The following is a 26,001-nucleotide window of genomic DNA, read 5'->3' on the forward strand; positions in this document are numbered from 1 at the left end:
TAGCAGCCACAACCTTAGATACTCGCAAGTCGTTATTACCATACCATATCCATATAACTAAAATTCTTATCGTATTGTTGCATCCTAATCATGATCCATCACGAACTCTTATTATCATTATGCTTAGTAACCATTGTCATCATCTCAAAATCAACCTTGTCATTGACATAACACTTTAAATACAATTATACTAACTAAGTTCAAAGGACTCCAATTACATACGCACTTTTTTACTAAGATATTTAATTGCATTAACACAAGTATTCTCGCTTGGACTTCGTTTACCCATAAACTTGTCATTCTGGTATCGATCCACTCTATGGGAGTTTACGATGAAATCACTAGTCCTCATTTAGAATCCTATGGATATGCTTCATACACTAAACGTATTAATCGTATCAAATATCCACCACTAGAATCTTTCTTGTAAACAATGCTTAACACAAGTGTATGTAGTAACAAACAAATTGGTTTCTCAAATATGAGTACAACATTGAATCTCATTATACAAGCATGTGATACAACTAATAACTCCTTACATAGTTAGTATTCGCCTTAACAATCGTCTATCCATTTTCATATACCACTAGTACCACACTGTGAAATTCTAGTAAATCCACCACTAAAATATATCATACCCACCAAAAAATTGTACCCAGTTAGTCTACACCTTTCTACCACATTACGTAACTGCCATATATTACCAAAGCTTTTCAGTCTCCATCCAAAAGCGTATACGCCCTTTCATAGGCCAGGTCAATAGCAGAAGCAACATAACTTATAACCCTAACCAAATAACATAGGTAAAATAGTAGTAGACATATAATAACCCTTCCTGATATACATCCACTCTATAAAATCGCCTTAGAAATTCTGATCTCAATTAGTGCAACATTATCCTTAGCATACACCGCGTAACTAATTCTCTTATGAAAAACTTTACACACTGTAGTTTCCGAACTCACGGTTCTCACAACATAGTCATTCCCTTAATTATACCATTCTCAATTATCGAATCACTTCAAATACCGGGTAGGCCACACACAAGCACCATTCTCGATGCTGAACTACTAACTAGGAAGCGAAGACGTTTATATGATCCTCTATATCATTTTTCCTCTTCCCATACCATATCCTTAAAGTACATCATTAAACCACATACTTTTCATAATTCTATCACTTCCACCTCAAAATCACATTTAAAACCAAAATCATGCGATGACATCTCAATTGCACGCACGCAAAATCAAGCATGAGTCATCACTATAAGTGAGAGAATGGAGTGAAGCGATAGGAATTAGATCGGATTAAAAATGCACGATAGAGAATCAAAAGTAAAAAAATTCCTAACAATTTTCATAGACACCCAAAGATAAGTACACACGTCTCCATACCGATCCTCGAAACTCTTCTTAGACTTAGCTTGTACACACGTGAGACCTATGAACCTGAGGCTCTAATACCATTTTTTTCATGATCCAAAATTGAGTGTGATGACACTCGTCTCAACCCATCGACACAAGTTAGCCTAAAATCCAATAGAAAATAAATGCGGAAGTAAATGAAATAAAGCAAGGTTTAAATTAATAAAAAATAGGTAATTAATCTCCAAATCCCCCAAGATTGGTGTCACTTGTATAAGCCACTAATATATTGCCGAAGTACGAAAGGAAATACAGTCACAATATCTTTGTCTCTAGAATAGGACTAAAACATCATAAAATAGTAAGAGGTATCCGCTAGATGGATGTAACAGTTACCTCAACACTCGAAATGATAGCCTCGGATGTGGTAGGAAACATTAGTAGATCAAGCAGGTCCGGGCTCACAACCTACATAAGTGTTGAAGTAAGTGGTGAGTACCCAACAATATGGTACTCAGTTAGTGTACAACTAAAACTAAGTAAAGCTCAATAGATACATGTACTTCTGTCATCCCAACTGAACCTCCTTAACTACAACTTGCATAAAACTAGCCCAACTCTACACTTTGCATAATAATAATAATACAGTCCACGAATACTCATCAGTAGTCTTATCAAATGAATCATATCAAGTCAAGTTCAACATATACAGAGCAATAAGTGGTAAACACGAATTCACAAATATCAAAATAATGCAATGTAATGCAATGAAATAATGCATGTCTATCCTATCAATACATATCCGCTGAATCACAGTCTGAAACCCATGGGGGATATTCTTGTCCATGTAACCTGCCACGGATCAATACATATCCTGCCACAGAGCATGTGGTCTGACGCCTTTATTTCGTAATACCTGCCACAGAGCATGTGGCCCGACCCCTTTATTTCATAATACTTGCCATGGAGCGTGTGGCTCATCCCTTTTATTTCATATCAAATCCAATCTCAGCATAATATATCAAAACCAATACAATCAAATCATGTTCATATAATTCATGATAATAGCATGATATCAATAATAATCTCCACATCTCATATCAATATAGTCATTTCAAATGTCCAGAATAGGCCAATAATCTTATCACATCAATCTCACTAATACACATCATTAGATTGTCATTTTATACCCCTCATCTTCATTTTTAAGGCCAACCATACAGTCAATAATCCAGTCCAATTTTCATTACTCCCCAATGCTCATAATAAGAAAATACTAGAATCTACAAGCTTAAACAGAGGTTTAGAAGTTCACTTGTCTCAAATAATCAATCAATCACTCCAGGACTTGAGCCTTCCCTTTCCAAACAGAATCCAAAATACCACAATCTAATCAAATAAATAATCATAATAAGATTTTGAAATGAACATCACATTTATTTATATATGTCTAGCCTAGATCCAAAGACACACCCAAATCTATAATCACATTTTCAATCCTGATGTCACTTAATTTATCAAGTCTCATATTTTTGAAATTCAAGCTTAAGGTTAAGCCTTAATTCCTCCAATACAGTAACTCTAATGGTATTCATAAAATTAAATACACCTAATATTTAATTATCTATCTCAATATATCAAAACTTGAATTATAATTATATATCATATTAATCTATGAAAGAACAACATACCTAAAGCTAACCTATACACTAATAATTGTAACTATAAAAACTTATTTGCAGAACTTAAAACCATTTTGAAATAATTCAATTATATCTATCATAAATTTTCAATCATTGTCTCATGATTATCCCACAATTAGCCCTCACTAATTTGTCCATCATAACCAAAATTCGACCCACAAATTTAAAGGATTTACATTCCAGTGCATTGCAACATCTAATTTTTTTTATTGAAATTATCCAATTCCTTGCCATCATTGTCATGAAATCACATGGTAGATTCCTTTAATTATTTCTAAGAATCACTTGATACAAGCATTAGCATTTTGACAACAATGTACCTGCTTGTGTTTCTCTACCATTGTCGAGGCCGTAGGTCCTATTCTCCCTTCTATTTCTTTTTTTTTTCTCTTTTTTCTTTTCTTTATAAAATAATTATGTACTAAAAGTGAAAAACCCTACTAACTTATTTAATAAAAGAATTGGTGTATAATATTAAATAAATTAATAATTTAGTCCACCAACTAAATTAATTATCTAAACCACCCGGCAACTAATTAACTAAAGTTATCGAATAGTCCAAAATTTTTATTTAAAATTTTTGAAAAGGGTCTTTTATGAAAAAGAGAGGATTAATTCTAAAAATGACCTAACGGGTCATTACAGTCACGACCCAGAATTGAGTGTGATGATACTCACCTAACCCACCAAGACGAGTCAGCTTAAGAGTCTGAACAAGTAAAAATAAGCAAAAATAAAAGCAGAAATGTAAAGCCTAATATGATATACATAAAGATAAGCGGATAATAGATTCTAAACTACTCAAGACTTGGTGTTACAAGTACAATCCATTATTTTAACAGAAAAGAAAAAGATACAAGTCTATATGTCTTAGTCCTCAAATAAACAAAGCATAAAGTAAATGGGCGGCGAGAGTCTGTCGAAGAAGACAAGCTGCTACCTCTCACGCGTCCAAAAGGTCGGCCTGATCAATAGAAGTACTAAGAGCAGGAGGTGCAGGGCTCATATCCTACATAGATGTAGAAACAAGGGGTGAGCACCAACAACACAGAACTCAGCAAAATGAAAACTAAATCCTAAGTAAAGCAATGCGGAACACAAGTACTCCTGACATCCCAACCACAATCCTCTACAACTACACACCTACACTCAGACATCCCAATCTATACAGTTTATATCACAATTATACCAAAATACAAGACAGTCTATAAATAAAAAGTAAATATACGTTCTCACCACCATACTCAGGCAATCACAGGAAATCTCAAATCATAATTAATCACAGGATGAAATAGATACAAATGCGATGACAAATATCATGATGCATGTCTGTCCTATGATACACATCCACTGATCACCTCAGACCAGAACACATGGGGGCCTCACATAGACCATGTATCCGTCGGAAAAGACCTAGGCCAATATCCGTCAGAAGAGACCTCAACCATAATATCTGTCGGAAGAGACCTCGACCGCTAGAAGAAACCTCGGCAAATCTCCTCAACTGGTAGAAACCTTGGTGCCAATATCCAGTACCTCAATCATATCATTTTTCTGCCATAATAGGTATAATACATGCACAAGTAATGAGTGAAATAGGAAAAATATTCACATAAAATACCATATAATCCGCAATCACACAATATATCAATGTACCGTAGTTCACAACACTTAGACAAGTAACCCTATCTGAATCTCCACTATCATAATTCAATTCAATCTAATGACCCAACACACCCTAACCCTCTCACATAGAAAAATACAAGGTTCAACATACTTAACAAATGTCAAAATTCCACTTGTCTTAGCCAAAAGTCATGAACAATCCAAAATTACCAATTTTCCTCTTCGACGATACTCCAAATCATCATAATCTAATTAAATATAGACTTACAATCATATTTCGAAGCTATTAAAACTAAAATCAAGCAATTTCGATTAAAATGGTAAAATAGTCAAAAATCCCATATCGGAAATCAAACTCGAAATCTGATTATTTTTAGATTAAAATGTTCCTCAAGTGATCGGGATCTAATAGTGAAAACCATTTCAAAAACGTGGTTAAAACGAGTTCAAAATCCTCATTTCTCTTTCAAAAGTTCATATTCAAGAAAACCCAAAATCTCTAATTTAAAATCCATAATTCGAAGTTAAAATACGAAATTATTCAATTGAAATTAAGGAAAAGTGTTAGAAATACATTACCCAATAATTTTGTCGTGAAAATCTCAAAGAAATCACCTAAACTGAGCTTAAAAATGTTAAAAATGGTGAAAATACCATAACCCTCGTCTAAACCTCTTTCTGATGTCGCTAAAGCAGACCATCGCTTCTGCGATTTAGGGCTCGCTTAAGTGAACCCCACTTAAATGGTCTACCTCGCTAAAGCGACTAGGGTGTCACTTAAGCGGGAGTCGCTAAAGCGATGGGATATCTCTAAAGTGATCGTCGCTAAAGCAACCCTCCCTCGCTACAACGATCGCACCAGAGATCAGCAACTCAAATTCTATAAGTCTCAAAACTTTCAAAACAACCCTCGGGATTCATTTGGAATCCCATATACACAAACCATATATGCAACCCTACTAAGTTCGATGTTATGGACTCTATGGAATCATCAAAATTCGAATTAGAGACCTCTTTGACCCAGAACCTGATAAGTCGCAACTAAGCTAGTTTTGGCACTTGAAATACCCAAAATAGCCTCGGGACCTCTAAAAATTATAATGAAGCCATTTCTAGAATTAGAATCATCTACCGAAACCATAATCACCTCCCAAAATCATTGGAATCATTAGAAATCCAATCCGAGCACCCGAACCCCAAATATTGACCAAAGTTAAACTTGGATAAAACTTTAACTCAATTTCGAACTTCGGACCTAAATTTCACGTTTTAACTCCAAATCTAATTTCGACAACTCTCTTATACGAATTTCCACATTTTAGAACTGATGGAATCGATGGAATTTCATTCTGAGACTCAAAATTTCAAATAACTCCGAAACTCAAAATTTGACAACCTAAGCCTTTAAAACCCATTTCTCAAGTCAACTTTTCACAAAATTTATAAAAACTAACTTTCAGAACCAACCAAAAGTGACTTAGAGAAATTAATAAGAGGGGTAACATGGTAATTTCATCAAAAATGTCTAAAATGACTTTTAGGGTCATTACATCATCCACTACTAAAAACCATGTTCGTCCTCGAACATAAAGCAAGGGATATACCTGGAGTCTCGAAAAAATGAGGGTAACGAGCCCGCATGTCCGACTCTAACTCCCAAGTAGCCTCCCCTACAGACCGATGCCACCACTGAACCTTCATCGAAGCTATCTCCTTAGTCCTCAATTTTCTGACTTGCTTGTCCAAAATAGCCATAGGCTCCTCCTCATATGTCAAATCTAGGCTCAACTCAACCGAATCATGAGAAATTACAAGCATCGAGACATGAAATACTAGATGTACAGAGGATAGACTAGGTGGTAAGGCAAGTCTGTAGGCCACCTCTCCCACTCGATCTAAGATCTCAAAAGGGCCAATAAACATAGGGTTGAGCTTGCCCTTCTTCCCGAACCTTATGACACCCTTCAAGGGTGAGACCCTTAACCATACATGATCACCGACCATGAATACTAAAGGTCGAACATGCCTATAGCATATCTCTTCTGGCGACTCTAAATTGTCGACAACCTACACTGAATCAGCCGAACCCGCTCCATGGCATCTCAAAGCAAATTGGTGTGTAGGCTATCCACCAGTATAGAATCAAACCATCCAATGGTCGATCTATATCTCCGGCCATATAAGGCCTCAAAAGGAGCCATCTGGATATTGGAATAGTAAATGTTGTTGTAAGCGAACTCCGTTAGGGGAAAGTGTTGATCCCATCAAGCACCAAAATCAATCACACATGCCTGTAGCATATTCTCAAGTACCTGAATAGTCCTCTCAGACTGTCCATCCATTTGAAGGTGGAATACGGTACTCAAATCCAATTGGGTACCCAATCCACGCTGTACGGCCTCCTAGAAGTGAGATGTGAACAATGAGCCCCGATCCAATATGATGGAAACGGGAATCCATGAAGCCTAACAATCTGACTAATATAGAGCTGAACCAACCTATCTGCCATGAAATTAACCCTAACTAGAATAAAATAAGCCAATTTAGTCAACCGGTCATGCACAACCCAAATAGAATTGAATCCTCCCATGGTAGTGGGCAAACCCACTATGAAATCCATCGTGATCCTCTCCCACTTCTAAGTGGGAATGAGAATCCTTTGAAACTTACCCTCAAGCCTCTGATGCTCACACATAACCTGTTGGCACGTCAAACACTTAGACACAAACTCGGAGATGTCCTTCTTCATACTACACCATCAATAGTGTTGACTCAAGTCATGGTACATCTTTGTTATCTCCGGATGAATAGAATATCGAGTGCAATGGGCCTCCATAAGTATCAATCTGACCAACTCACCCACCTTAGGAACACAAATGTGAATCCCAATCCTCAAAACACCCTCAAAATCAATCACTGCTTCTTTAGCTTCACCTCTCGTCACTTTATCTTGAATGAGGCATAACTTATCATCCTCAAACTGCCTTTGTCGGATTTGATCCATAAAAGAAGAGTGTGCCTCTATAAAAGCAAGTACTCGTCCCTCATAAGAAAGCTGGAATATCACCAACCCATTGGCCAATATTTGAACATCTCTAGCCAAGGGCCACTCCTCAGCTCGATTAGTTTCAAGACTTCCCATAATAGAAGTCTTCCTACTCAATGCATCGGCCACTACGTTGGCCTTTTGGGATGATCTAGGATAGTCAAATCATAATCCTTCAGAAGCTCAACCCACCTCCTCTGCCTCAAATTCAAGTCTTGCTGGCTGAAGATGTAGTGCAGACTCCGATGATCAATGAATATCTCACAATGAACTCTATATAAATAATGCTGCCATAACTTTAAAATAAAGATTACCGCCGCCAACTCTAAATCATTGGTGGGATAGTTATTTTCATGAGCCTTCAATTGCCTAGAAGCATAGGCAATCACCTACCCCTTTTACATCAACACTCGACCTAAGCCCACTCTCGATACATCACAATACATGGTGAAGTCAACACTCTCCTCAAGCAAGGTCAACATAGGAACAGTAGTCAATAATACCTTCAGCTTTTGGAAGCTCTCCTAACACTCATCTAACATATGAAATACCATATTCTTCTGAGTGATCCTTGTCAATGGAGTTGCTATCGTAGAGAAGCCCTAAACAAAACGATGATAATACCCTACCAAACCCATAAAACTATGAATCTCCGTAGCTGAGGTGGGCCTAGTCCATCCTCGGACTACCTCAATCTTAGCCAGATCAACTCTAATGCCCTCCTTGGATACCATATGCCCTAAGCACACCACCAAACTCAACCAAAACTCACACTTGGAGAACTTGGTATAAAATTTCTCCTCCCTAAGCCTCTGGAGCACAATCCTCAAGCATTGCACATAATCTGCCTCAGTCTTGGAGTAAACCAAGATATCATTAATGAAGAAAATCAAATGAATCTAGATATGGATGAAATACCTCATTCATCAACTTCATAAATGTTGTTGGGGCATTATTTAGCCCGAAAGACATAACAAGAAACTCACAGTGGCTATATCTAGTCTGGAAGGCCATCTTAGGAATATCTGAAGGTTGAATCCTCAACTGATGATACCCATATCTCAAATCAATCTTATAGAATAAGGCCTTTCCTTGGAGCTGATCAAACAGATCATCAATACAGGGAAGAGGGTAATTTATCTTGACAGTCACCTTGTTTAACTATCTATAGTCGATGCACATCCTTATGGACCTGTCCTTCTTCTTCACAAATAACACTGAAGCATCCCAAGGCGAAACACTAGGACGAATAAACCCCATACTCAACAAATCCTTAAGCTACTCCTTTAACTCATTCAACTCAATTGGAGCCATACAATAAGGAGAAATAGAAATGGGATTAGTGCCCAACTCGAGGTTAATAACAAAGTCAATATCCCTGTCAGGGGGAACCCTTGAAAGATCGATAGGAAATATATTTATAAACTCTCGAACCACAAGAATAGACTCCAAAGAAGGCGGCTCAACCCTAGTATCATGAATAAATGCCAAATACACCAAACAACCCCTATCGATCAATCGCTGGGCCTAAATAAAAGAAATAACCCAACAAGGATAGGAACCACTCGAACCCTTCTACTCTATCTGCAGCCTACCAACCATAGATATGGTAACCTTCTTGGTATAAAAATCAAGAATAGCACGGTACGGAGATAGCCAATCCATATCCAAAATGATGTCGAAGTCTACCATATCAAGGATAATTATGTCCATCAATGTCTCATAACCCGCCAAGGACATAAGACTAGATTGGTATACCCGATCCACTACTAAGGGCTCTCTTATCGGGGTAGAAACATGCACGGGCACGGGCATACTATCATATAACAAGTCAAACCTAGAAGAGAAATATGCTGACACATACGAATAAGTAGAGCAAGGATCAAATAGCACAGACGCAAAGAGATGACAAACTAGAGTAATACCTGTGATGACTGCATCGGAGGCCTCAGCCTCGATCTATCTGGAAAGGCATAATAATGAGCTCCCAGTTCGCCACCTGTCTGGAAAAATTATTTACCACCCTAATGTGCTAGGTCATCACCCGCTCCCCTACCTCCGGTACGACCACCTTTATCGAACTGACCCTTACCACGACCCCGGGTCGGTGGGGCTAAACCTCTGATTGGTGGCATTGGACCCTTGACTAGTGCTGCTGTGTAAGTGCGATGTGGACCAGAATGAGTCTGCATGGGGAACTGTCGAACCCTATGGTCTGGGGATACACACCCAAAACACAATCTCGAAACAGATGGCTGACACGAAGAAATAGGAGGGATACTGTAACCACCCCAACCCATAGGCCTCTGTTGTGACCTGGATGAATTCTAATCTGAATTATACGAACCCCAATAATCCTATCCCTCTTTAGATGCAGGCATAGAGACATGAACCGGCCCTCTACACTAAAATGATCCATCTTTTCTTAAAGAACCTCTACCTCTAGATGAGGTACTCGAAAACAAACCAGAAGCACGAGCTCTCTTGGGGTCCCCAAACTCCTCTTTCTCCATCAAATCTTCCTTCTTGGCGGAACTAACCACCGATTGAAAGGAGGCTCCGTCTCTAGATACCCAAAATACTGATTGTCTGATAGAATAAGTCAAACCCCTCACAAAGCGGCGAACCCTCTCAGTCTCATTGGGGATGATAGCGGTGGCATGTCTGGCTAGCTGACAAAAGCAAACCTCATACTAAGAAACGGACATCTCATCCTGCCTTAGGCTCTTAAACCTAAGGAAACTCTCCTCTCTCACAATTAAGGGGATGAAACGATCATAAAAAGCACTAGTGAACTCCTCTCAAGTCACTGAGGGAGATCCAACTGGTAAAGATCCAGAATATGTCCTCTACCATTCTCTAGCCAGCCCATAAAGCTGAAGAATAACATATCAAACACCATAGGACTTAGACAATCCAACTGTCTCAAGCAACTCCCTACAAGTGGTCAAGAACTCATATGCATCCTCGGTCTTCCAACCCTAGAACTGAGGTGGGTTCATCTTCTTAAACTTTTCATAACGACGCTGCTCATCCTCAGTCAATGCAACTACTGGTGCATCCTAAACCTTAACTACTAGTGCTGGAGGAACCTCATCTATAGGGACTACTAGTGGCTGTCTCACCTGTCCCTGAACCTCAAGAGCCTTCTACTGGCCTAGTACCTGGACCCTCACTCGGGTTTGTGATGTACTGGGTGTGCCCATTGCACTGCCAGTCTGGGCCATAGTCTCGAGCACGCCTAAAACCCTTAGTAGAGTGTCCTGTCGTAATAGTATTGCCACATACTCAGGAGAAACCTGCTCTCCTCTGGCCTCTGTCGCCGGCTTAGGGGAAATGCCCCTCTCATGATTGTTGACTAGTGCTTCTTCTCGGCCCCATCCCCGGCCCCTACCTCGGCCTCTAGCTCTGCCTCTACATCTACCCTGAGTTGGGGTCTCAGTAGTAGTCTCGAGGCCTGGCTCCCCTCATTCGATAGAAGCTGATGCTCGAACGATGAAATTTCCATCGATCATAACACTCATGATTTTAGCACAAAACTCTCAACCAAATTCCATCTTGCTGAGACCAACAGCCCCTGATTTGTCTAAAAAGAAATATAATAATGTCATATACCCGCTTCATTTTAATTTGTTTGTCTAATATGCAGCTTCCACAAACAAAGCAACCCATCTGTCATTAAAAAAAAGAAAAAATAATAGATGTAAGTTTTAACAGTGTAATTGATGAAAGTATTGCGCAATTTCAATTTAAGTACTTCATGAAAAAGGGCTGGAGGTATCACTCAAGTCAATAATTAACTGTCGCATCTCACAAAGAAATCAAAAAGTTAGTTGCATACCTATCATGTAAGTAATGATTAAACAAATTGAAAAATCAATTATTTTTAATAGCTAGAAAATAGTATTTTCAGTTATGAAACTTTTAGAAACCTCAAGCATACACATAATAACATCTAAATGATGACATGTTTGAAACTTGTTATAATAGCATCTGAATGATGACAAGTGTTTGCATTTGCATACACCAAATCTTCACTAAATAGATAAAATTTTACATAACTTTGTATGTCCAGGGACATGATAATGAGCTTTGAGTGATCATGGAAGAGAGAGTTAGGTAGAACAATAACCACATAGCTATGAATTTAAGTTATGAAATTGGGAAATCTAATATTTTTCGAAAGAAGATTAGAGCAATTATGGAGGCAAAAACTGACCTATAAAGCTCATCCAAATGACAAGATGAAGTTAATGAGCGGGCCTTGATGCTCAACTTGTTTTGAAAATTCAAATACACACTTGAACTATTGTGAAGGTTTATTACAGGTCTAGCTTTGTTAAAAGTGATATTAATATCCTTAAAAGATAACACGACTGAGAAAGTGCCTTCATCTTTCTAAAAAAAAAATGCAATGACATAATTAATATACAAGATACTATTTTAATAGTCATTATATACTTAAGTATTCATTATATAATTAAATATTTTTTTCTTTTTCTTGATATAAATAATTTCTGATACATTAATTATGTTAATTTTTGTTATATATCTTTTTATTTATGGCCCACATTCTTTAAATCTTTCTCTGTTTCTTTACTCTGGGTTACTTCTTCAGCAATTCGCTATCATCATCAATGATTTTTTCACTTTATTCACATAAAAGCATATTCAATTTGTTTTTTCTTAAAATTTTGAAAGCGTAACTCTAGGAAAACAAATATAAGGAATGGAGAAGATATGACTTCCATCGAAAAATTGATAGTTTTTCTTCATGATATTCATGATTTTTTGCTTTAACATACCAAAGGACTAATCGAAAAAATGATGAGAAAAACAATAATTTTAATGAAAAATCTTATAATATCTATGCATAAAATTTATGATTGTTTTGCCTGAACTTATCATAACTTAGTTGGAGAAAATGATTATTTTTGTTGTTGTGTGCTATATTTCCGTCGGAACACTACCTATAGCCTCCACAATGTCATTTTAGTCTCAAGCCATCAATAGCATATTTAATTTATAACGATCTATCCCATCGTTATAGCAATTACCGAATTGATGTATTTAGATAGCGTTTGCTTCAGATGAGACTTGATAAAATTTTTTTTGGCTATATCAGATTTTGATAAAATTTCAGATGTTGTGAAATGTAAAAACCATTTGCGATTTCTGGTGTAGTATTTAATCATTTTAATTTGTAATTATGTTAGTTGAAAAGATTAACGATTCATAAAAAAGAAATTGAAACGAGAAATGAACTAGTAGAACGCTTGATTGACAATGTAGAAACTTGCATAACCATTACATGTATAGGGTATGAGAGAATTTATGTATTATTTTATATAAGATAAAAAATGAAATGACTAATACATGAGTTTTTAATTTCTGCATAAAATGATACATAAGTTCACTCATAATTAATTCATACATTACTAATACCTCAATTACTCTGACCAGTTATGAAATGACCCCCAAGCCCTAATTATATAGTTTGAGTAATAATAAGCATAAGATCCCTTGCACAAAAAAAAACATAATACATAAATATGCTTTTTAACTTGGTGTCAACTGACATTTACATTTTTTAACTTTAGGTGTGCATAATTAGACACTTTAACTTGCATAAAATTGAATAAATACACATGGGTCCTACATGACGTTCTTACATGAAAATTTGTGTCATACGTATCTTATTACATTTAGGACGCATATATTAACCTGTTTAATTTTATACAAAATAAAATATTTATTTATACATATGCAAAATTAAAATACATAAATGCCGACGGAAATCAAGTCTAACAACATATTTAGATATTATTTTTTAAAAAAAAAAATAAAAAACCAGCAACATAAGAACCCAAAAGCAGTAGTCCACGTAACCACTTCCCGTCATGTCTTCTCTTTCTCTGAAACCGCTATCCATTTCTACATTCATCTCTGATAACCCACACATCAAACCCTTCAAATTCCAACGGAACATTCCAATGCCCTGTAAATCGCACTACCAAACTGAAAGGACCCACCAATTCGATGTCGGCGATACCTTCTTCCGCAGCGAAAGCGCCACTGCCCGCGATCTCGGTGTTCTCTCCGCCGCCCTCTACCGGAATACCACAGGAAGCCTACGAGTTCTCGACGCCATGTGCGGCTGTGGAATTCGTTCTCTTCGGTACTTAGCAGAGGCGGACGCCGATTTCGTCGTGGCGAATGATGCAAATGAAAATAACAGGGAGATTATTTTGGGAAATCTTTCTCGGGTCTCAAGTGGTTCTGGAGAAGGAAAAAGATGGGAGGTTAATCATTTGCCTGCCACTAGGTTACTGGCTGAGTGTTACTTGCGAAAGGATTACTTTGACCTTATTGATGTGGATTCTTTCGGTAGCGGTTCGAGTTACTTGCGAGTTGCTTTGGATGCTGTGAAATTGGGTGGCTTGCTATACATTACCTCCACCGATGGGCTTTCTTCTGGTGGTCATAGGCCTCAACGGTTGAGTTCTGCTTTAACTTATTTTTCCTTTGTTATTTTTTTTTAATTTGACCTTCCCCTCTTGAAACTCCGACAAATGTCCCTTCTTGCAAATTACATGTCAAATGTTTAATGGAGGTTTAGAAGGAGAAAAGTTCGCGCCCATGATTGATTAGTAAATCTTCATAACACCAGCTTTGATTACTCAGATGGCGCCTTAGATAGAACTACAAAGTAAATGCTCAGAAAACGAATTAAAAACTATACACAATTAGACGCTGATGTGACAGAAGGCTTTTGCGGAAGATATTTTCATTGATAAATATATCTTTGGTGTTTGATAAAATCAGCTAGTCTCATACTTGACAATTTTTTAAAAACAAAGGAAAAAACTGTTAGGCTGAGTATGTATTTACCTGTAGACTATAGTGCAATAGCTATTTTCTAAGTAGTTGTTTAAATTTACTGACTCCTGTCTTTATGTTGGGATGATCATAAAACTCATTCTTTCTTTGTAGGTCGTTAGCTGCCTATGGAGCATATGTTCGGCCTTTGCCATACTCAAATGAGATAGGTCTCCGGATGCTTATAGGTGGAGCTGTTAGAGAGGCTTCAGTGCTTGGTTATCATGTTGTTCCACTTTTCTCATACTACTCATATCATGGGCCCGTGTTTAGAGTGTTGCTACAAGTCAAGCGTGGAAAGTCTCCCTCTAGCAGGTTAATCTTGGTTGTGAACTTTTTCAGACTTATTTCATTAGTACTTGGTGATGATGCCATTGCTTCTCGTGACAGGTATTATAGTTTTATCAGCTATTGCAACCGATGTGGGAACACTCAAGCATTTTCGTGGAATGAACTTGGTGAGATCAGCTGCCCTTGTAGTACAAATGTATGCTTTCGTACCTCATAGGATATCAATTGTGGTATTTTTGAATCAGGAACTATTTAGCCTGTACTTATCCATTATCAATTTATTTGACATTGACATGTGCAATGCCACTAACTTCCATTCCTAACCCCCTGTTCTAATTGTCATAAAATCCTGCAAAAGATTTTACTCCAATCATGTTAGTAAATGTAGAGTAGCCTGGGGTGTACCCATGTGGAGGGGTGTGGGTTCACGTGCACCCACGCTGTGCTATATCTCCTCAAAATGACTTAAGAATATATATGTGCACAGAACCTCAAAAAGTCCTATGGTACAATGGTTATTCGGTGCACCTCTACAAGTGAGATCAAGAGTTGAAATCCCATGTCCTACTTGTTTTTTCTGCATGGGAATGATCATGGCTGTTGTCCCTCTTGCTTTTTAGTTAACTACTTCTTTCTCTTTTTTTGTCTGGTTTATTCCTTAAATCTCCACGGCTGACACATCAAAATTCTTATTTACCTTTTGTTATTGTATTCTTCTTAAAATTAAACCAAATGCCACTAGCCCACTACTAACACTCTGTTCAGATGGTGGTTTCTCATTGTTTCAAAATGTACGGTATGGTATGATACTGTACTGTACAGTACAATACTATGTTTGGATAGACTGTATGATTTGCTATTGTTTAATGATAATTTTGTTGTTAGGTTTGACTATATGGCACTGTATCATAATTGATAAATTTACAAAAATGCCCTTAATTATTATAGATATTAATAATAATTGAAGAGAAAATTTCAATTTGAAATTCATTGAAGCTTCAATTGAAGAGATAACGAGCACAATTGAAGAGAGAATTTCAATTTGAAATCCCTAGAAGCTTCAAAAATTGTTGCGGAGGAGAATGAGTAATACGACGGTGAAAGAAGTAAATATATTAGGTTAACGTTTAATAAAGAATAAGAGAAATGAAAATTATTTAAAATTAAGTAAGAGTATAATTGAAAAAAAAATAAGGAAACAATGGGATACCACCAAATTGGTGGTTTTAAAAAGTGAGGATTTTCATGGTTACAAAACCATGAAATCAAACCATACCATATCATGTAATTAAAGAAACAATCAAAACAAACACTGTTCTCTTACTAACCATACCATACCACAGAAAACCAACATCCAAACAAGTTGTAAAACTAGTAGCAACAGAGGATGATGCATATAGTCAGTAGGTTTAACTGATCCCAACCTTTTTCAATATGGAGTACAAATATGTTGTGAAAAATTACTAAAATGAGTGGTTCAATGGTAAGAACCTAAAGGTTGGAACCAACCAGATATAAATCCTTGGATCCGCCCCTGATAGTAACCCTATGAATGAGTGGAGTTGTATCTGCATATAATCAAATGAAATTATCATCAGGCTCACGCCTAAGCGTTGTACTTCTTTTCAGGTTTCGCGTTCACTTGTAGTTTCAGGACCCCTCTGGACTGGGCCTCTTCACAATGCTCCCCATTTAACAGAAATGATGAGTTTGGCTGATCAGTGGGGATGGTTTGGTGATGGAGAGGGAAAAAACCTAGAAAAGCTATTGAAACAGATGATTGACGAGAGTGACCCCAAACTGCCAGTTGGATACCTCAATACAGATGAGGTTTTTGCTAAACAATTTTTCTTTACTATTATATCTTATTGATTAGAATAATTTACTTAAATGTTTGGGGATCATTACGCAATTGCCATTTTTTGCATCACTTTTAACTATTGATTGTTTTTACCATATTCTGAACTTCAATTTATTTGTTTTATCACTTGCAGATAGCAAGCCGGGCTAAACTTAATTTGCCTCCCCTAAGTGTGATAATGAACAGCCTGCACGAGGTATGTCATCAGTGTAGGTATTATGTGGAGAGGGTTTAGTGTTCTCTCTTTGATCAAAATTTACTTTTCAATATTGAGCCTAAATATAACAGTTTCATTTATTCCATAACAGTTAGCTCCTTTTTTACAATATTTAATGTTTGTTGAAAGATAGTCTGACACGCTTGACCTTGTAAACTGTAATAGGTGTTAGCCATTACAAAATGTAAAAGAAAATGTGAAAGAGTCGTTTATGTAGGTATTGAAATATTTGACCAGTGGCGCTGTGGCCTTCCTCAGCTAAAAGACCCCTTAGGTTTGATTTATAGACCAGAACACTTTTCCAGTATAAAACAAATTGAACAATATAGTGGCCATGCTTAGCAGATCGCCCCTAACAGAAACACAATCTACTTCCTAAATACCTTGAGTAGAAAATGAAAATAGTTACTCCTTCCGTTTCAATTTGTTTGTCTAACTTTCCTTTTTAGTCTGTTTCAATAAGAATACCTCTTTCTTTTTTCGGCAACTCTTAGGTTTTAACTTTCCACGTGGGCATGTTTAAGACTCCAAGATTAGAGGATATTTCGGTACATTCTACTTATCTTTAGTTTAGGACCACAAGATTCAAAAGTCTTCTTTACTTTCTTAAACTTCTTTCCAACTGAGAATCAGACAAACAAATGACATGAGTAGTAAATTTTGTTTTATTAACTTTGACGCAGATGAAAGCCCCTTCAAATGATTCAGCACTTTTAGTTTTTTTTTTTGAATAACAAAATCCAAAATCGATTCTCTTGAAGCTTAACAACAAAGTTGCTTGTTTCCGAACCCAAACACCACCTAAGTTCCATGCAACTATAAACTTGGTATTAAATACTTTCATAAGTAAGCATTTTCTTTAATTGTTTGTCGAAAATATCATTCCGCTCATCATTGAGGAGTTGGCAAAGAAGGGGAAGAAATAGCATGGAGACAGAGATCAAGGGTCCTGTCGTTGAAAAATGGAGACAAGAACACCAAGTTCTTTCATAGGATCTCAAATTCTCACAAGAGGTACAACTAAATTAGATTCATTAGAGGTGGATGGACAAGTTATTTCAGAACCAGAAGCATCAAGGGTGCCACTCAAAGCTATTACCAGAAGCTATACAGAGAAACTGACGCTTGACGACCTGAATTTAATCTCCAAGGAGCAGCAATTATCTCAAATGAAGATTAGGTGTGGCTACAGAGAAATTTTTGAGGAGTAGGAAGTTAGGGAGAGCATTAAGTCTTGTGCAATTGACAAGGCACCTGACCCAGATGGTTTCACTATGAATTTCTTCTAGACTTTCTGGGAGACAGTTCAGGGAGACGTTATGGGAACAATGCAGTATTTTCATGATCATCAAGTCTTTGAAAAACTTAAATGCTACTTATGTAGCCCTTATTCCAAAAAAAGCAGAAGCAGTGGAGTTGAGGGATTTTAGACCCATTAGCCTGATGACTAGTGTACTTGGATGTGGAGTTGATATCTTGCCCACTGTATACTTAAGCATGCCTCTAGGCTGGAAGTTTAAGAATATGGAGATTTGGGATAGCATTGTAGAAAAAACACAGAAGAGGTTTGCACAATACTTATCTTTGGGAGACGGGTAACACCAATAAACTCAGTGTTGGACTCCTTACCCCACTATGTGATGTCTCTGTTTGCCATTCCTGCTAGTGTGGTGGAAAAATTGAATAGATTGAGGAGATTTGTTTTTTGTGGAAAGGCAACAAGGAAGGGGAACGGGGGATACAATATGGTGAAATGGGAAGTAGCTCAGTTAAGCAAAAGTCGGAGGTTTGGGAATCAGAAATTTGAAGATCCAAAATAGCTACCTTGTGATGAAATGATTATGGAGATTTAGTGAAGGTGAAACATCTCTCTGGAAGGAAGAAATCATCCATAAGTTTTGTCAAATGAGTTTATGGTGCCCCATGGAGGTAAACTGTACTTATGGGATGGGTGTGTGGAGGGCAATCAGAGCCTTACGGAAGTTTCTAAACTGCAGGAAAATTCCAGAATCAAAGTGGGGGATGGCTTAAAAACCGAGTTCTGGAAGGATATTTGGATATGCCATACACCTCTATAGGTGATTATCCTAACCTTATGGTGCTATGGAGCAATCCTGAAGTAACAATCTCTGAATGTTGGTCCAATCATGGATGGAATCTCAACTTTAGAAGACACCTCAATAACAGGGAAGTGGAGAGGGCTGCTAATGTTCTTAACGAAGTGGATACCTTCTCTGGTATCACAATGTGATCTGATCTCCTAAGATAGAACATTTAGTGGATGAAAGATATTCAGCAAACATATTATACAAGAGGGAAAGTAGTGTGGTGCAAGAGGAAGGTCCGAGGATATGGAAGGATATATGGAGAAGCATTGCACCTACCAAGGTGAAATGTTTCACCTGGCTAGTAGTAAAGAGGGCATGTCTTACTCACAAAATTCTACAAACGAAGGGGAGAGTAGTGGTGACAAGATGTTTTTTTGTGCAATGAAACTGGGAGACAAATAACCATCTTTTTTTGGTATTGCAAGTTCACTGCCCAATTGTGGAATTTGTTTTTCAGTCTTTGCATTGCAAGTTCACTGCCCAATTGTGGAATTTATTTTTCAATCTTACAAAAACTGTATGTACAATGCCTGAGCATACAACTGACCTGATGAGTTGTTGGAAAGAGGGGGAAGCAAGAAAGAGAAAAAATGATGGAGGATTATACCTTCATGCATTTGGTGGTCAATATGGAAAGAGAGGAATGGAAGATGTTTTGAAGATAAGATTAATTAAATCCATGACGTCAAAAAGAATTGCCTAATGACTTTATTTTTTTGGTGTAAAGAAAATTGTATAGAGAAAATAGAAGAGTTGGTTAATTTCCTAGGAGCACTGTAAAGCTAGATCTTACTACTTTGTAACTTTTTTTCGTGATGCTGAGAAATGCAACAGTACTAACTATAAAATAAAATGTTTTCCTGAAAAACAAGGAAGTTTCTTACTTATTTTCTAGTGGTTGATAACTAAGAATTTTTTTTTGTCCCAAGAGCATTTATATGTAATCCAGCAAAACATTATGGGTGAGGAGTAGGGGCTCGAGGGTTGTGGGAGGTGGGATGATCAGAGGGTGGGGGTGGGGATGAGACAATGGACTTGGAATGTTACTTATGAAACTTGTTTTCCCATTCATTTTCCTCATTTGTTAATGTACTTGTTTTTCTAGAGAAAATATTATCCAAAACATTTTGCCCAACCAAACATGGAAAAATTGGAAGACATTTTCTAGAAGATGTTTCCTCCATACCAAACACACCCGAAATCTCATCTCCTACGCATTGATTGGGGTTTGATTATCTTAACATGATGTAGGTAGATAACAAGCTTGAATTGACATATGTTTACGTGAGTAAGTACCTCCAAGAGTATATAGTGTTTGTGCGGCTTTTGACAATCTACAGATCTTTTCCATTAACTTATGAACCTTTTCAATTAAATCAAATAAATAAAATAAGCGAATTAAATTGAAACTATTTTGAATTTGGAATTCCTAATATGCAGATGACATTTAAAGCTTAGTAATGAAGTATTTGAAGTACAAGAAATATATGTTTTTAAAAAATTTCCTCTTTAAAATAAACCAAACTATAATTTGTGGCATTTTAGTTGCTCACTTCATAATTACACCCTCTAAAATAAGTTGATATGCTATTTGTATTTTTTAAGATGGTAAACCATCATATACAAATCAACTTATCATTCACAGTTTATTTCTTGCATCTCAATATGCTAATCAAATTTAATATAATGCTGTGAACCGCTTTTACATACAAAATTGTCAAACTCTGTTTCAAATAACGTGAACAGAAAAAAGTTTATGTTAAATAACATATGGCTGATTTTTATAATTTTAAACTTAGTGTTTTTAAAAACTATAATAGAAGGTTATCTTTTTGAGTAAAATAGGCATGGTAGGCAATGGTCTTAACACAAAATCTGTAGGAGTTAACTGTCATATAAACATTTAGGTGGGTTGAACGGGTTGTGCAGGACGTCTTTTATTCCGACTTTGGGAGAAAAGATGTTTTTTGCTCCAAGTAAATGGTGTTATTGCATGGATTCTCTCCCTTGGATGATTTTATGCCACTATCCTATTCTGCTCCCAAGTCTATCTGTAAATAAAACCCTCCTTTATCTTATTTTTTCTACTGTTGTTTCTTTTACTTGTCATCTTTACTATTTTTACCGTCAGTACTTTTCTTTCTTTAATAGTTTCATCTTTACTCTTGCAATTCCTTATAAAACCTGTATCTGGAAAATTATTTTCTCGAGTGAGGGCCTATCAGAAAAGTCTCTCCACCCCACAAAGGTAGGGGTAAGGTCTGTATACACTTCACCCTCTCCGGACCTCATTTGTGGAACTATACTAAGTTTTTTGTTGTTGCAGTCTTGTTTTCTTATCTGTACATATATGGGAGTTTGAGTATATATTCTATGTACTCTCAAACATTGCTGATGTAGCAATTGCATTCCACTCTGCTGTGGCATCAGTGAACTTTAAGCAGAATTTCCTTGCCATCTGCCCCCTAGATTTATTACTTGTTACAACGGTTAGACATAAGATTAACTTCATTGTTTTGGAGGGCTTTATTACAGGGAGGTTATGCTGTTAGCAGATCACATATTGCCCCAAATGCAATAAAGACAGACTGCCCCATGGTTGAATGTGTAAAGATTGTGAAGCAACTCCAACAGCCTGCTGAAATGAGTTCATGTCATTAAATTTTGTTGGTTCTACAGTACATCGATGAAGGGGATTGTCAATACTGTTGTAAAGGCTTTAAAATTAGTTTTCCAAATGAAGAGCCACACAAAATTCAGCAGTTGCTATTACAAGTTTTGCACGCAGTTGCTTCCACCGGAGCAATTCAGAAATATGGAGGTTGCTTATCCAATCCCAGTTTTGGATTATCTAGGCAGAGCTACGCTAATCTTAGCTTGTCATGCTTTTAATCCCAGTTTTGGTTTATCTAGGCAGAGCGACGCTAATCTTAGCTTATCATGCTTTTGACGCCAGCTTGGATGTTGGGATTATACGGAAATATGCGGCAACACTTCTAGTTGACAGTTGAGGATAAATTTTGTTCTCTTGTTGGAAAAACAAATTATTGATTATTGGAATGACAGACACAAGTGAAGCGAAATGAATATGGACGTATCATATAGCCAATGCAGCTACATTGAGATTAAGATGTATTGTTGCTTATGTAGTTTTGTAAAGTAGATCCATGTAGAATCAGATGCAACATGCAAGGTGTTGGTAACTTGAATAACTTGTTTCTTATCCTGCTACCATATAACAACTAATTATTCTCTTGCACTCTACTGAATGGAATTCAATGTCACTTGTAATGGAAGGCTTAGGGTTCTTCCCTGAAAAAAGAGAACATAATTTAAAGTTGTGTTGGTAAAGTCACATGGTCACAAATTTGGAAATGTTGCAACAGGTTTAAGCCTCTTATGAAGTCCGACATCACCAGCCACTACAGTAGACTGTTCAGTTTCACCTTCTTCAACTAAACATATGCTAACTCCCTGCTTGCCAAAAAATTGCAAAAACCTAAGAAAATATTTGACGAACAGTAACACTATATCCAGTGTTAGGATCAATTAGGTTAGCTATCTAGTATAGCTTCTCCAATCAATATTTTACCACCTTAGGATCTAAAAGGTTGCGGAATATATGGACTCCGTTGATTGTAATATATTAATTCACTGAATATATTGACACAGGAGAGACTGCTATGGCAGATCCTCTGTAAACGCAGCTAAGGACTTCTACAAGTGTGTTACCATATTTGGATGAACCTGGATATCTAAGAAATTAAGCTCTCACAAGATAAAAGAGTAGTTTTATTCGAGATCCATACATCAGTTACATCAACCAGCGACTAAAAATAAGTAAAATAGGATGCTTATGTCACTCAGCAATTATTTCTTGTCAAAAGCTTTTACAAAACATTCCTGTTCAGGGGTATTCTTTTTCATAAACATCATTGGCATATTTCCAGTTGATAACTTTCCATATATTCTTCAGATAATCTGGTCTTACATTTTTGTACTGCATCATAAAAAAGCAAGGGAAATCAGTTAAATTCAATAATAATTTTTTAAATTTGAATAAAAAGACCAGACCTCATAAAAATGGCTTTCAAAAACATCTGTCCATAAAATATTACATAGTACAACAAGCTCTTCAATCCATTCATGCAGATAAGCTCACTCCCCCTTACTATTGAACCTTTTTTCAGTTGTATGCAATATGTAAAGGTCAAAGGCATATAGTTAACTGCCATCAACTAGCAAGGAGAAAATCTTCAATTGCAAGAAGTAGCAATGTCAATCATGCTTCAGAAGAAAAATATTGGTAGTATCATGAATACTGTCACAACATTGTAGACATCATGTTTGGGTACAAAAGCATTGAAACAGAATAATCAAATCACCTGCAAGTAGTATGCGTGTTCCCAAACGTCTATACCCAGAAGAGGTACCAAATTTGCTCCTTTAGAAACCAAAGGGTCCTGCGAGAACAAAATAATCCCCAAAATGATCCCTATCATAATTCATAAGGCAGCCTCGCAAGTAACAATTACAGAAACATATGCCAGTTTTCTTATGCAATCTCCCCTGTATAAAAAAGGATTGCCAAAAAAGACAAAAATAAAGACCTATCTACAGTTGAAGCCTGGGCCATATGGTGTAGACTGCAGAATGCTGACAGAACAAGGAGGTGGGGAAATGCAAATAATCCTAAGGACCGGTCAAAGAAGTTCATTAATCTAGGAGGAAAACTCAGCTGGTGCAAAGAAAACATCAATTAACATAAAAAATACATCTCTTGTGGCAGCTAATAAGATTATTTAGTCTACAGCTTTAAGACTTCTAGATGATCAGGAAATTAGCAGTCTTCCACATTTTCTTTTCGCGCTTTATTGGATAATAACCTCTGAGTTAAGGCAACAACGTTTAGGAATCAACTTCACTTGTCGGAGATGACCTAAGCTATCTATTAATTTAGGAAACAGCCTCTGGCAGAAATGCAAGGTAAGGCTGCGTACAATAGATCCTTGTGGTCGGGCCCTTCCCCGGACCCTGCGCATAGCAGGAGCTTTAGTGCACCGGGCTGCCCTTTTTTTAAAACATATCTATCTATTAATATAGGATAAATAGAACATGCATCAATCACCTGATTTGCAGTGGTTTCAACCACCAGGCGCTTAAGCTCTTTGTCCACACCAAGCCACTGCAAACATAAATGCAAGCTCAAAAACATAAATAAAAGGTAGCTTGATTCTCAGGGACTTAAGCTGACCAACAAAGTCTCAAGAAAAGGAAGTGAGACCTACCACCCAGCCAGAGCCCTGTAAAGCAGCACCTTCTGCATTCATCTTTTTTACTAAAGCTTCCAAGCAACCAAAGTTAGTGTCGATAGCCCAGCCAAGAGAACCCTTTGGAGGCTCACCGCCACCTTCCTACAATATGATTAACCAGTTATGTCATTTCCCCTCAAAGCAAAACAATGAAATAATTGAGGGAGCACGCTTACGCGGACAGGAGCAAGGTTATTCCAGAAAATTGAGTGATTAATATGACCTGTGTAAAAAGTAGAAAAAAAAAAATTGTCAACTTGGATAAAAGAACGATTACTTACGAAATCAACACAGATATTTATTTGACAATTGGCTGTATGGCCACATGAATGGACTTCAGAGCATGGATGTAAATCAAAGTACAACTTGTTAAAGAAATGGACCTTGGACCTAATTCAACCCAAAAACAAGTTCAAGAGGTGAGAATTGCCCAAGTCATATAGTCCCCCATTCCCTAGCCGATGTGGGAGACTCAACACAAGTTGCAAGAGAGAGTGCTGAACCAACATACTTCTGGGGTGAAAATCAGCTTATTAGCTTGTGGCCATTAAGTTGCCCTCAGACATTTATATAGTAACTAATTACTGGATATCCACGGATTTCTCATTTTCTAAAAAAGCAAAAAGACCATTTACGCATTCAATTGGCGTCATTGCCAAAACTACAATTGGTATTTGGAAAAAATATCAGCCATCGGCCATGCTAATTTCATTCAATCAGACCTCAGAGGGTCCAAAATTAACTCCTCTTAATCTAATTGCTTTAATTAATTCCTCTGAGAATAATCCAACATCAAAGAAAAGTCCACTTCCTAGGAAGATCAATCTCTCATATTACAGTTAAATTCAAATCCAATTAATCTCGAAAAAATGCAATAAACACAACCAATCAATAAAATTCAACAAACCATAGCAACCGACAAGTCAATGAATTATTCAGTAAACAGAAAACGAGAGAAAGAGAGAAACCTCCTCCGTTAAATTTGATGGCACTGTGCAATTTGGCGACGGTACTAGCATCTCCTTTGGAAATGGCATCATGGAGCTGTTCAAGGGCCTTATTGTAATTGGTGATGTAAGTCTGATGATGCTTCTGGTGGTGGAGCTGCATTATATCGCCGCTAATTGCTGGCTCCAGTGCGCCATAGTCGTATGGGAGATCGGGGAGCGAAAAGGTTTGAACGCCACGGAGTTGTTGGCGGAACCCTAGCCCTGCCGCTAAGCTCCGTCTGCTCACAAGGGTCCGAAGAGCCATTTCTGATTATTTATTTTTTAATTTCTAAACGCTTCTAGTAGAGCGGTGTGGTGGAAATAATACTGCCAGCCAGGTTCCAACTCTATGCTGCCCTTTTATAGTTACACCTCAAGAAAGTTGGGAAAATGAGCAAAAAGGGGTTATTTGAGAGTGGAACGAATGATAGGGTATTTTTATTTTTATTTTGTTATAAATATTTAATTAGGGATTAATTATAAAGAGATGAGTTTGATTTAAAATATTTGTAAACTTAGGGTAAAAAATTAAAAGATTAAAATTTTTTAACAAAACTCAAAATTCCATTCATTTTCTCTATTTTCTAAACGCATTTCTTCCTATT

At 36.9% G+C, this 26,001-nt stretch overlaps 2 protein-coding genes across 3 annotated transcripts; one reads left to right on the top strand and one right to left on the bottom strand.

Annotated features, from left to right (window-relative positions):
- Positions 1-13,603: 13,603 nt before the first annotated feature.
- Positions 13,604-22,569, top strand: LOC129899159 (tRNA (guanine(26)-N(2))-dimethyltransferase). 2 transcript variants are annotated; one of them, XR_008769480.1, is made up of 7 exons: positions 13,604-14,235; positions 14,733-14,933; positions 15,009-15,105; positions 16,539-16,739; positions 16,904-16,966; positions 21,631-21,916; positions 22,009-22,568. XR_008769480.1 is itself a non-coding variant. In XM_055973995.1 (6 exons), the coding sequence occupies exons 1-6, from the start codon at positions 13,640-13,642 to the stop codon at positions 21,754-21,756; spliced, it is 1,284 nt and encodes a 427-aa protein (XP_055829970.1). In that variant the 5' UTR covers positions 13,604-13,639; the 3' UTR covers positions 21,757-22,569. The 2 variants fall into 2 exon arrangements, 1 of the variants encoding a protein (XP_055829970.1); XM_055973995.1 differs by having other exon boundaries at positions 21,631-22,569.
- A 280-nt stretch (positions 22,570-22,849) lies between these two features.
- On the bottom strand, positions 22,850-25,750 carry LOC129899160 (superoxide dismutase [Mn], mitochondrial). Its single transcript, XM_055973998.1, has 6 exons — positions 25,376-25,750; positions 24,584-24,630; positions 24,384-24,509; positions 24,224-24,280; positions 23,481-23,558; positions 22,850-23,095 (listed from the first exon to the last, which is right to left on the bottom strand). The coding sequence occupies exons 1-6, from the start codon at positions 25,659-25,661 to the stop codon at positions 23,003-23,005; spliced, it is 687 nt and encodes a 228-aa protein (XP_055829973.1). The 5' UTR covers positions 25,662-25,750; the 3' UTR covers positions 22,850-23,002.
- Positions 25,751-26,001: the final 251 nt, after the last annotated feature.

This window comes from Solanum dulcamara, chromosome 8, assembly GCF_947179165.1.
Source record: "Solanum dulcamara chromosome 8, daSolDulc1.2, whole genome shotgun sequence".
NCBI lineage: Eukaryota > Viridiplantae > Streptophyta > Magnoliopsida > Solanales > Solanaceae > Solanum > Solanum dulcamara.

Coding starts and splice junctions, on each gene's coding strand:
- LOC129899159 (XM_055973995.1), top strand. CDS start 13,640: ATGTCTTCTCTTTCTCTGAAACCGCTATCCATTTCTACATTCATCTCT. Junction 14,236..14,732: donor GGTGGTCATAGGCCTCAACG/GTTGAGTTCTGC, acceptor CTTTCTTTGTAG/GTCGTTAGCTGCCTATGGAG. Junction 16,740..16,903: donor GATACCTCAATACAGATGAG/GTTTTTGCTAAA, acceptor TATCACTTGCAG/ATAGCAAGCCGGGCTAAACT.
- LOC129899160 (XM_055973998.1), bottom strand. CDS start 25,661: ATGGCTCTTCGGACCCTTGTGAGCAGACGGAGCTTAGCGGCAGGGCTA. Junction 24,510..24,583: donor ATAACCTTGCTCCTGTCCGC/GTAAGCGTGCTC, acceptor ATCATATTGTAG/GAAGGTGGCGGTGAGCCTCC. Junction 23,559..24,223: donor TTGAAACCACTGCAAATCAG/GTGATTGATGCA, acceptor TTGTTCTCGCAG/GACCCTTTGGTTTCTAAAGG.